At 26.0% G+C, this 12,524-nt stretch overlaps 1 protein-coding gene across 1 annotated transcript in view; it reads right to left on the bottom strand.

The window, feature by feature from the left end:
- Positions 1 to 7,007: 7,007 nt before the first annotated feature.
- The window catches only part of LOC126903503 (uncharacterized), an 89,843-nt gene continuing 84,326 nt past the window's right edge, over positions 7,008 to 12,524 (bottom strand). Inside the window, exons 4-6 of the mRNA XM_050681677.1 lie at positions 11,970 to 12,203; positions 11,549 to 11,710; positions 7,008 to 8,327 (exon numbers count right to left, since the gene is read on the bottom strand). Coding sequence (XP_050537634.1) covers positions 7,739 to 8,327; positions 11,549 to 11,710; positions 11,970 to 12,203 — 985 coding nt within the window. The 3' untranslated portion in view covers positions 7,008 to 7,738. The remainder of the gene's footprint in view (positions 8,328 to 11,548; positions 11,711 to 11,969; positions 12,204 to 12,524) is intronic.

Below are 12,524 nucleotides of genomic sequence, written 5' to 3'. Positions count from 1 at the left end.
TAATGGGTATTTTTTGGAAAAATCTAGTGGTCAATGATAAATTAATCATGCAGTATGTTTTTATTAGACAATTATATTATAATTCTAGTGTATAGCATCTTTTAAAATTAATATTTTTTACATTTACTAATATCAAATTATACATTAAGACATGTATTTTATTTGAGGTCCAAATGTGTTTTTATGATAATATTAAACTTAATATATTAAATCTTAATTTTGACTGTGTTTGGAAAGAATGCATTAATATGAATGCATTCCTTGAATTTCGTTCAGTTTTCACGGAATGCATTCATTTGTGCACTCACTTTATGTTTAAGAAATAGTTAATGCAATCGCAAAATTAGATGTTGTACTTATTTCTTAACCATATTTTAAAAACTAAAAAATGTGTGTATATTGACTATTAAAAACAATTATAATTTTTTTTATTTGATAAATTCATAATAAAGTATTTATTATAATTAATTTTGTTTATTTACTTATTTTTAAAGTATTTATTGGAGACGACTTTGCGGTCTTAATTAAAATTGTTCATAAATATAAAGTTACATAAGTGTATAGTCAAGATATAATATACAATGATGGTAGGAAACATCCAATAAAGAGTCCCCAAACTTATATACTAGTAAAATTTACATAAATTAATAGAAAATTTGTAATAAGTCTTATGGTTTTGATCGTTTTAATCTTCTGACGTCTTGAGAATTATTAAGAAGTTATAATGAAGATTTTTGAACGTAGAACTTCAAACGGTTTTCACGTAGCTTAGCGTACCGTTAAATTCTTCTTTGGCTGATGTTATCACATCTTTGTGAATATTGTCATTTCTCTCGTGTGTATTTGCATTGGTAATAGTATGTAAAGTTATATTTTGCATTAATTGTATTTTGACAATCCAAAAAGTAGCTTTTTGTTTTCTATTAATAAATTATAATGTACGATCGATTAACCAATACATATTATTTTTCTTTTTTTTAATTTGTTTTTTTTTCATTTTAATAAAAAAATTGCTACTCCAATTTAGTTCAGAGTCTAAGTATTTAGCTAATTTTTCTTCTGGAATTACTTAATCATCAAGAATTATCGGGTTAGGTATTAAATAGAATTTATCAACGTTTTTTTTTAATAATTTGTAGTAATCGACAGATCTTTGTCACATAATAATAAAGCCGTGTCATCAGCAAATATAGCTGTTGTAGTTTTATTGCTAGTTGGTATGTCAGCTATAAAAACTAAATAGAGAATAGGCTCAAGAACACTACCTTATTTATCAGTTTTTAATTTAATTTATCAGTGAAATAATGTTAATTATAAAATACAAATTAAATACTTATAAGTAACATTTTAAAATTAAAAATATAATATATAATTAAATATAGTACACTATAAAATGTTATAAAATAATTTTTAAAATGTGTTAAATAATCTATAGTAATACCGTAAAACTAATTACTATAAATGAAACGGTCGAATATGAAAATAAATAATTATCTATAATATCTATAGTAATTAACAAGTGGTATCAATACAAATATTTGTATAGCTGTTGTCAGTCAACAGTCCTTTTCTCAGAGCCAAAATACTCCGACAGGCAAGATAAGGGCATACATTTTTTTTGAAGGAGTGACTACCTCCCTGGATTGGTCCCTATACAAAATTTTTTTTAAATTAGAATTACTTCATTCAAAAAATAGTCAATTTAATATTTATATAAAAAAAACTATTTTGTATGGTCTCTTTTTAATAAATATTTGCTTTCGGAAATTTTCAAATTTTAATTATATCAATTTAAACTAATCATGTGTATTTTTATAAATATTGAGTATTGCTGCTATATATTATTCATTAAAATGTGTCACTTACATACTTTTAAAACAAATTTAAAGTCGCCTTTATAACAAAATTAAATTATTCAACTCTAGATAGCGCTATAGTTGATCTATTTAGTTTCTAAATATCTTTGTAGATAGAATTACATAATGCGTAATTCGTTTTTTAATTTTAAGATTTTTTTAGTAGAGTTAATTTTACCATCCAGAAATCCATTTGGAAATTTTGGCCTGCATTAATTATACGATCCGCCAGCGATCGAAATGAGTTTGTTTGCAATGGGAGTATTAATATGAAGTGCATGTTAAATACCCAATATAAATCAAGCATGCCGTAAAAATCTCTGTTGCATTCTTTCAATTTGACAGGCATCAGATGAAAAACGAGGACTCTAAACAATAGCAACATACACAAAATTAGCCAGACCAATTGAGAATATAACATTTTCAAAGAATAATTTAGTTTTATGTTGGAAGTTAGTCTGATTACAAAGCTAAGCACTTACAAGATACTATTTCCATGTGAGATTTAGGGTCTAATGAGCTATTAAATTTAAAACCAAGGTCTAATACAAAATCGATAACAAGCATAAATATAGCACCCAAAGATTGTAAGGAAAAATATTACAAGACAGAGACTTTATGAAAGTCATTACATGATATTTTTCAAAGTTAAGGATTAACCATATATTTATACACTATTCTGTAAATTTATCCAAGTCATTCTGTAGCTTGATACAGTCTTTATCAGAGTTAACTTGCTAATAAATAAGCATCAAATCATCAGCAAAACACAAATAAAAAAAATTAAAATTGAAGATAAGTGACCACCTTCAGGTACATAAGAGGAAACTAAAAAGAAGTTAGATTGTGTACTAAACACTTACCCATTGCTATCTTTTGTGGTGATAAGAGCCAAATCATGCTAAAAGAGGTTCACCAAACACTGTATACAGAACATCAACTTGGGAATCTTGCTAAAAAGTTTTTAAAATAAAATTACAAAATCCTAGTTACACGTGGTAGTTGAGCGCTGAGGACAAAAACCATATTATTCCTCTATAATAATATGATTTAATGAAGAGAAAATCCCATTAAGGACAACCTTTTTAAAAAATTTAGAAATATAAGACTGTATAGAAATAGGTTTGTAATCTGACACAGAGTAGAAATAGTGGTTTTAGAAATAGGTGTAATAGAACTTAATATAAGCAAGATTTCTATGTAAATGAACCTATGAGCACCAAAAATTTGAAAAAAATCTTCATTTTTAGAAATAAAAAAAAAAAATGTCACTAATTTAGCTTACCATAAAAATTTTACTTTCAAAACATTTTTTCTGGACTTTAAAAATTTTTAAAAACATTTATCCAAATAAAATTTTAATAGGGTATACTAGAGATATTAAGCTTTCTTTGGGTATGTTTCTTTGAAAAATCTATAAACAGTGCAGGAAGAGTTTGAAAGAGACAAATCGCGCTGTCAATTATTTTTTTGACTCGATTTTTGAAAATATTCCCGAAGACCTGACTACTTCTAACTTATATAACTTTAAAGCTTTTGTAGTATACTACAATATTAAAATAAAATTTTGCCCGACGATTGTTCTACTAAGTGAAATTGGCCGCCAAACACAGAAAAAAACACAAGCATTCGAGTAAAATTTTAAATTAAAGAAATTGTAAAATAAAAAATATATAAATTATGAAATTTAATAGATTCGCATCGCAGCGTCTTTTATGATAGTATTGTTATTCATTGTCAAATATCATTTAAACTTCCTCATTCCAACTTTACTGTTTCCCCACTGTGCTGGGGTTCTATTTTTGAAACGTTACTTTGATGTAGGTATGCTTTATTTGTTTATACTAAACTTAAAAACAAGTAAGGGATTTGTTCATATATTTCTTTAATATATATTTTCTAAAATAAATCATTGTACGATAAAAGTTATAAGTACTTTTTATTCCTATAAGGAAAGCTCAAATATTTTATTTTATCGATTTTAGACTATACAATTTTAAATACATAGGCCTTTTTCCTATAGGTAAAAGAGACTTGCAATATTTATTCTAAATGCTGGTTTAATAATCAGAGTTACATTTTTAAACATTTTCATACACCAGAAAATAAACTATGCAAGCATTACATTATCTTTCGGTATTTCTAATAAAAAAATTTAAAAATATAAAATTTAAATTTATTTACAAGCTAAATGTTGAATATTGCATGGAAAATAAATAATGATATTTAAGTTATTTTCAAGGATTTTTTAACATGAATATGCCCGATCAGATCATTTTACAAAAAATAATAGGAGTGATTTTATATCATAATATATAGAGTGATTATTTAATGTTTATGACTTATTTTTCCCTAAAATAATAAATATATTGATAATTTTTTTAGTTTCATATACTTTTTAATTTACCAACTATTAAGTACTTTTTAGGTCCATCTATCATTCTTCATAAGGGTGAAAATTTTATTTTTTTAACTGTCTTGTATAATAGAGAATAAAAACAATAACAGTCAAATGAATAAAGTTCAAAATAGTGATACTGATATGATACATTTATACATATTATAGGGATGATTGGGTATTTAATTTTAACATTAATATTAGTATTTTAATTTTAAGAAATTGCATTAATTTTTTTTTGCTTTTAACCCTACTATTGGATTTTTTCTATAATAGTTATCACAATTACTGTTTAAAGAACAAATTATACTATAAAAAGTTTGAATTGAAATTATAAAAATTTTACAAATATTTCCAACCTTAGATCAATTGCAATAAACCTTAGATTAAAATGAAATGCATTTCTTAATTATATTTAATGATAAATATAAATTTTTATCTCTATAGTATTAATGAAACATTATACAACTTAACTAAGAGCAATAATATCCATAAATAAAGGAAAAAATAAAAGAAAAAAAGTATTAGTTTGCTAAAATAAATTTTTCTCTATTTTATGACTACTAATTTTATGAGATATGATAAAGCCAAATTGATAATAAAAGATGGTGGCCGTAACTATGGAACATATAACAAACGCACACAGGGGGAACTACGGCCTGACAAAAATAACCCTGGTTAATTGTTATTTAAAAATTGAAATTATTGAAAAAAGTTTAATATTCATTTTAATGAATAAAAAATGAACTGCTGATTATGTAAATAACTCCTTTTTAATAATTCTCATGGTATTTTAATATCATATGTGATTGGGTTCTACCTGGGAGAGATAAAGGTCAAAATCATCCAGAGTCAAATTATTAATGTTGTAAAGATCAGTTATACTTCAATTAGTTGAGTTAGTAAAAATGTCTCCTATGTATATTTCTTTACTTACCGTACTCGTTAGAATAAAATTGGAGTCTATTGAAGCTTGATAAACCCCTCACTAAAAATATTTATATATAATATACAATTGTATATAATTTTCAACATTTACTGACACCACTTATGTTTCTCATTCATTAAATAATCCTAAAAATACTGTAAATATTAAAGTGCTCAGTTTAATAATGATACTTAGTTTCTGTTCATTCGCACGATTGCTTTTCATATTCATCATGGGAGAAATATTCATCTTATTACAACTGACCAGTGTTACATTTGTCCAATTACTTCAAATATGTATTTATCTATATAGTTATTATAAGGTTTACTCTGTTAATAATGTTAAGCTAAATTGATTCGATATTTTCATTATGCCATTACTTAATCAGTTCTCATAATAAAAATATTCTAAATGTGTTATCATAATTATTTATTTATATAATATAAGATAACTGCAAAGAACAAGTATAGTAGAACAATTAAATTACATAAAATATATAAATTACCAATAGTTTATTACAATTTACATTTAACCACTATACCACAACAACTATTTAATCCTATTGATAAAAATTATAACAACCAAATATGTATTTAACATCAAATGATACATAGGTAACAAGTAGGAATCAACACAGTAAAAATTTTATTATGTTGAATAATTTTTTTTAGAGTTTTTTTAATATAATTTTTATATAACAAAAATTAATCAATTACTTTAAATATTTACATGACTTAAATCGATAACTTATCACTAAATATATATATATGTTTACCCTTTATCCTTCAATTTTTCAAAACCTTAATTTAAAGTTTCAAGATTTTTACATGTTTACAATTTTATGTTTTGGAAATTGTGTAGTTATAAACTAATTTATAACTATTATACAAAGAGTGATACGTCTAAATTTTGAAAATCGATCTATTTTCAGAATTACCAAAGTAAAGATGTTGAAAATTAATTTGAATAACTCATTGCGGTTCTAATTAAATTTTATTATTACATTTACATAATTCAATTTATAAAAAAGTGATTTATATAAAAACATTAATACTTCATTTTCAATGAGTAAAATTATTTCGGTTTGGTGGTCATAAATAATGCAATTAGGTTTCACATTGAAAATTTGTTGTCATTAAAAATGTTTTCAATATAATTCAGTACTAAAATTGCAGTTTGACAAGTAAACAAATTCTATAATTTAATCCGCTATTAAATAAAAACTTGAAGTAACATTTTGGCCACAAAAAAAGAAAGTCATTACAGTTTTTTCAACTTCGGTAAAATGAACGTAATGAAAGTCTCAGCTAAAGTATAATTTCAAATAAAAGAAGACGATATTGTTGTTAATATTACAACGTTCATTCAAAGTATACTTACATTGAAGGAAAATGATTATTAAATATAAATGTCGTTTTAGAAAATGTTATTTTCAACATTTTTTTCATTTTCGTACAGTAACAATAATTATATTTCACGAGAAAGAATAAATTTAATAATAAAATTAATAGAAACTATGAAACTGTTTTCTTAAGTACAATGTTTTACAATATTGTTATTGTTCGATTTATACTAAAAACAATTATCCATCTCAGACCTAAAATGGTATTGTAATTTTGTTAATATTTTAACTGTAAATTTAATTTATTTCTATCATACAATTAAAATAATTCTTTAAAGCCAATGAAGAATTACATAACAGTATATTTTTTATAATCAAGTCAAGTAAATTATCAAAATTCGATGTGATTGTTTCTTGACTAAAGAAATGTATCTTAACTACACTGAAATAATTTCATAGAATATTACAAAATTTTAACTAAAACAAGTAGAAGAATGCCATGATTTAATTGTGGAAAAATACTTCAATAAAAAATTCAAGTATAAATAGATCATAATTAATTAAGGTATGTTGAGTAATTAGTTGAAACTTAACTGATTTAACTGTTAAAATATTAGAATTCCATATAATGTAAACTCATATGTTTAGCGTATATTAAATAAACTTGTATTTAAACGATCAAGACTTATGTCGTGAACACTGTTTGTAATTTTTCCGATAATAATTGAAAGTTTAATTTGCTAAAACGAGTTAAAAAAAAAAATAGATATAATGTAACTACTGTTAGTCATATCATGTTTTTCTTAAAATAAATCAGATTTAACTTCAATTTTTTAAACTATTGATACAAATTTCACTAAGAGTGCAAGAGGACATAAAAATTCGTGATATTTGACATCATTATATAATTCAACATAGTTTATTATTGTCTACCTAAATATGCAAGTAACATGCATGTTTGTTTGAATTTAATATGAATTATAAAAATAAAGTAATTGATAATGTAACTCTTATCTTATGGAAGGTTGAAACTTTGACACCGTTTATCTCAAAAAGCTTTTTTTGAGATATGGCCCTCTTGAACTAAAAGAGGAAAATGATTAATTAATAAATTTAATTAAAAATTAGAGTTGTAAAAGACTGATTGGTCACTTTCCAATAAAATATTATAATAAAAAATGTCTAATTTAATCAAATTGAATAAGTTAGCATTGTTAACTGAGATAAGGCTCATTTGAAAACTGTAGATTTTTATCTATCGATTGGTAGCTGTTGCGTCGATTGACGGAAGTGCTTCCATCGTAAACGTACGTGGCTTGATTGCGATTTTTTAGGATTGATTTTGGCGTTCGTACGATTGGTTGTTCCGGTTTGATGTCAGACATTAATGTCGAAGATGCCAAAGACGCATTAGATAGTCGTAAGGTATCACATGTCCGTTGCATCTTTGTGAGTTCTTTTCTCAAATGTTTATATTCCTCTAAGAACATGTCCAACTGAGCGTTGTGGTAGTCATATGTAACGGACGCACCATCTGATGACGAAAGCAGAGAGTGATTGGATCCTGCCACACTGGACTGACGGTAAGGCAACCGTCGTCTACCCGATATTGGGTCCAAAATAGGCGTCTCGGCCATAATTGACGCAATAGCGGCTGACCGACTGGTAGGTGGGGTCGCAGGTAATCTTCGTTCTCTAGCTGGCGATGATGGTAAGCTTGGGTTTGTCCAGTAGTGAGGTTGTTGCTGATTTTCAATAGACAAATTTAAGTAACTGTTGGATTTTTGGTTGACTGACAACAATCTAAAATCAATAAAAATTTGAATTACATCAATAGTTTTTGTGATTAATAATTACACAGAGTAGAGAATTTAGAAATTCAGTACACCTATTATAAAGTATTTCAAATTATTACACTAATCCATCTTAATATAAAAATTAACAAACTAATCCAAAAAACTATTAATAAATCTACATCGTTTTCATAAATACAATTATGATTGCACAAATTTACGATGTTTATGTTATAAATTATTATAATTTCATTTAAATTTTTATTAAAATTATATTTAGTAATTTTGAGGGTCAATCTGATCTAGTGGGTAGAAACGTATGTTTTGGTATGTCCCGGGTTCGATCCCCAGGGTGCCAACGATATTTTAGCCATACAAGGGAGGATTGATATTGGACTATATGAAGAAAGTTGCTCTGGAGGCTTGCCAGGTTTCAGCAACATGATACTTGCACCTTTTTCTATTTTTCTGGAATATAATGTGTGCGTATTATAACGTGGTAAATATGTGTTAAAAAAATGATAGCTCTTTTGATAATTCTTTTAGAATACGAGGGCTGATTTTATCATAAAACACGGTGTCATTTAAGGGTTGATAATTGTATCGATTTCAAAATCAACTTATAGTAGTGTATAGTGCCGTATTTTGTCATTGGTTTTATTTGATGGTTGATATTTTACTTGGTCAAGTTTCAAATTAATGTCGTTAAGTTGAAAAAAAAGTTTTAAATGAAGTGCATATACTTCTGCTTTGTCCATATTACTACGAGCCAATGTACCATTTTCTTTGTGAATAGAAGATGGGCAAGCTTGAGGTCTTTTTATTTTTCTTGTAGAATTCCATAAACAGTAATCGCAAGAAACATAGCAGATAGTCCGTTTAAATATGACCTAAATATTTCGTTTTTAACTTATTTGATTTTTTCACAATGTGCTTTGCATAAATGACTCCATTCAGTTCTATCTACTAAATGACGCGTTGAGTGCCATTTTCTTTTAGATCTGCGCTTTTGCCGAATAATTCTCTCATCTCCACTGAATAAGTTGTCTTACGGTATATGTTTTTACAAGTTTCTTGTGTAGCTTTTTTGCCGCTTCAAAAATGTCATTAGCTAGTTTATGTACTACTGTTTCGATGTCAGTTGTTGTTTTAAATCATACGGAAAGTGTAATAGTTTTTTCTTGGTCCATTCCAAAAAGATCTTAGTTTGTTTGTTTATTGGTAAGGAAAACTTTTCGCTTTTTTAATATGACATGTAATGTATGATTCATTTCTTCTTTTTGTTATGATTTTTAGGCTTAAATTAGTTACTTACTAACTTATCTAACTGTTCTTGACATATTTGATAAAGGTTTTGTTATATTTGTAAGGGTTGATAAAATTTCCGTTAGAGAGGAGTTATCATTTTCAATCGGCAGTATTATTTGTTTTTTAAGAATAACGTTATTTCCATTAGAATTATCAACTATTTTAGCGTAGGAAACATATGATGTTATAGTTTTTGTTGAAGAAGTTGCACTGCAGATGATTTTTTTGGTGTATTTTTCTTGTTATTTTCTCATTAATGGTGACTGGTCTCTGCTGCAAGCTTGTCATAATATCCGTCAAGTCCATCGTTCGCCTAGCCAAGAACCATTTCCTTAACATAATATGTTAAAGAGATATTATGAAAGAGGGGCTATCATTATCTATACCATTTTAAGTTCGGGAAATAGAAGGATGTAAAACTGATTAATGCATTTAGTAATTTTTATTTCAAAATAACTTTAAATGTGAATATTTGTATAAGATTTGTTTTATTAAATATACTTAAGTATACAATAATAATTACAGTAATTAGAAGTTATTAAACTACTTATTACTTTATTTATTAAAATGTGTCCAAATACTACACGATATGTTTTTTTTTTATTAAATAGTCATTATTGATCTTTGCTGAAATTTGTTGAATGAACTTCTAGATCTTTTTTAAAAATAATTTTTTACTTAAGTTTAAATAATTTATCTAAAGTAGGTATTAAAATAAACTTTTATCATTCACGATTTAAAAAAACTGAGAATAATAATAAAAAATAATGAACACTTCTTTTTGGACTTTATGCCTATTTTATCGAGTTATGTTCATTTAACAATAAATTTGTGATAAATTTGTGATAAAAATGTTATATTGTTATTTTATTAATAAAGTATATAGTTGCACTATAATGAAAAGAGTGATAATAATGTGTTTTTCGATTACAGAACCTTAAATAATTAAAATACCTAATTTAATGAGAATAATTGAATATAATTTATTATGAACTTAAAATTTGTTATTATCACTTTTTGAAAATGTTTTTATAAATATTTTATCTTGTTTTAAACATTAAAGTCGTTTTCAAAGGAAATGTGTTTGACATGAATCTTTATTTTCCAAATGAAAATTTTAATGTCAGTAAATCACTAAGTAAACGTATGGTGTGTTTTGTAATATTATTAAATCCTCTGCCGTAAAGTCTTTTAACAGCAGTCAATCTAAACTCGTGGGTGGTGAGTAATTGTAATCAATCTGACAGTTGTAGTATACTTGACATATTGTAGCCTATTTATTTACTTCAATCGTACAATCTTGCTCGAAAGTCAATGTTGTTTTTGCATTGGTGTCCGTGCCTGTTGTGTAATCGTAATTTTGAAGAGATAGTTTGCTGAAGTTGGTATAAATATACACAGTAGGCCAAAGAATAAAACGAACACGACCACGCGAAAAGTAAATAATCACAAGAAATGTAATCAAAAATTATTTCAGTAGCTCACGCACAACATTTTTATTTCTTATTATTTTTAATGATTATATTTCCATTATTATAAAAATAAAACAATTTCGAGAAATAAAATCTAAAATAACGAGTAGCTTATTTTCATTTTTAATTACTCACACTTGTTGAACATCTTTAGAAAATATAAAAAAAATCTCATTAAAATGTGTATATTATTGATTTGATACTAGTAACATTTTATGTTCGGTGTAAATAATCCAATTTATTTTGAAAACAGGAAAGTCAATGAAAATATTTTTCGGACGGTGAAATCTTCTTTAAGTATTAGGCTGTTTATGGCAATAAACATTTATTTTTAACGTTTTAGATATTATAAATAATTATTAAATATTATTAAGACTTTTAACTGCGTTTTAAAATATTGCACTTGTTTTGTCGAAATACAGTGTAATCGTCAATGGTCATATTCATTTACCTTGGATTATCTAATTCGATTGATGAGTCGAATGAAAGTTGACTTCTGCTTGTATTACTGCCACCACTACTCCGACTACTCATCAGTAGAGGTGACTGACTATCCGACATTACTCTTGTCGAGTACATTGTATTGCGCTTGTTGTTAGAACCTATTGTCGGCCTACAAATATAATAACGTTATTAAATTAGTTTTATTAGAGTTTTACTGATCATCAAATTATTATTTAGCTGAATAACTTGCGTCTATATTTAATTTTAATCGAAAAATAAAATTCGAATAAATTATTTTTTTAAGCAACTTTAATGTGAAAATAAAAATATTTTAGCTTTAAATAAAGTTCATCGTTAATGAATAATGTTGTACGAATCGTACTTGACTCATTACAGTATTTTAATGTTTACAATAAGTCTTGACTCACCTAGGAAGTGTTTGACACAGCCGACGACTTTTGGCCGGAAGCAATGTGTCCAACAGATCAGGGACATTTTTTGTGTAACACAAGTCTTGTCTGCCAGCAGCTGTAGTGTATAAGTTACCCGCGGGAAGCGATTCTTTATGTAGTACGTGATGGTGTAAGGTTACTTCACCTAAATTACATTCCAAGTACGACTTCTTTTTATCGTCCTTTGGGTTTGCTGGCAGCTTACGTGGCCTAAAAAATAACGTCATCAAGTGAATTTTTTTTAAGTCTTCAACGCACAAATTTTTATTTAATTATTCCGTTTAATCTAAAGTAAATATATTTTTAGATGGGGAGATGATGTTAGCCATTTTTTAAATTCTTATTAATTATTTGTATACTTTTTTTGTACAGTTTTCTGGTATGCAGTAGTTTACAGGATTCCTTTTTAAAATTATTAGTTTTCAACGATCTTACAAAAAAGTAATTAAAATTTTTATTTTATTGAAAGTTCGTGTTGATATTTATATTAATGAGTAAAACAAATTACTATTTAAATAAGAACATTATTTT

This window comes from Daktulosphaira vitifoliae, unplaced genomic scaffold, assembly GCF_025091365.1.
Source record: "Daktulosphaira vitifoliae isolate Bord-2020 unplaced genomic scaffold, ASM2509136v1 Scaffold_4, whole genome shotgun sequence".
Classification (NCBI taxonomy): Eukaryota; Metazoa; Arthropoda; class Insecta; order Hemiptera; family Phylloxeridae; genus Daktulosphaira; species Daktulosphaira vitifoliae.
This window is presented reverse-complemented; position numbering and strand designations above follow the sequence as displayed.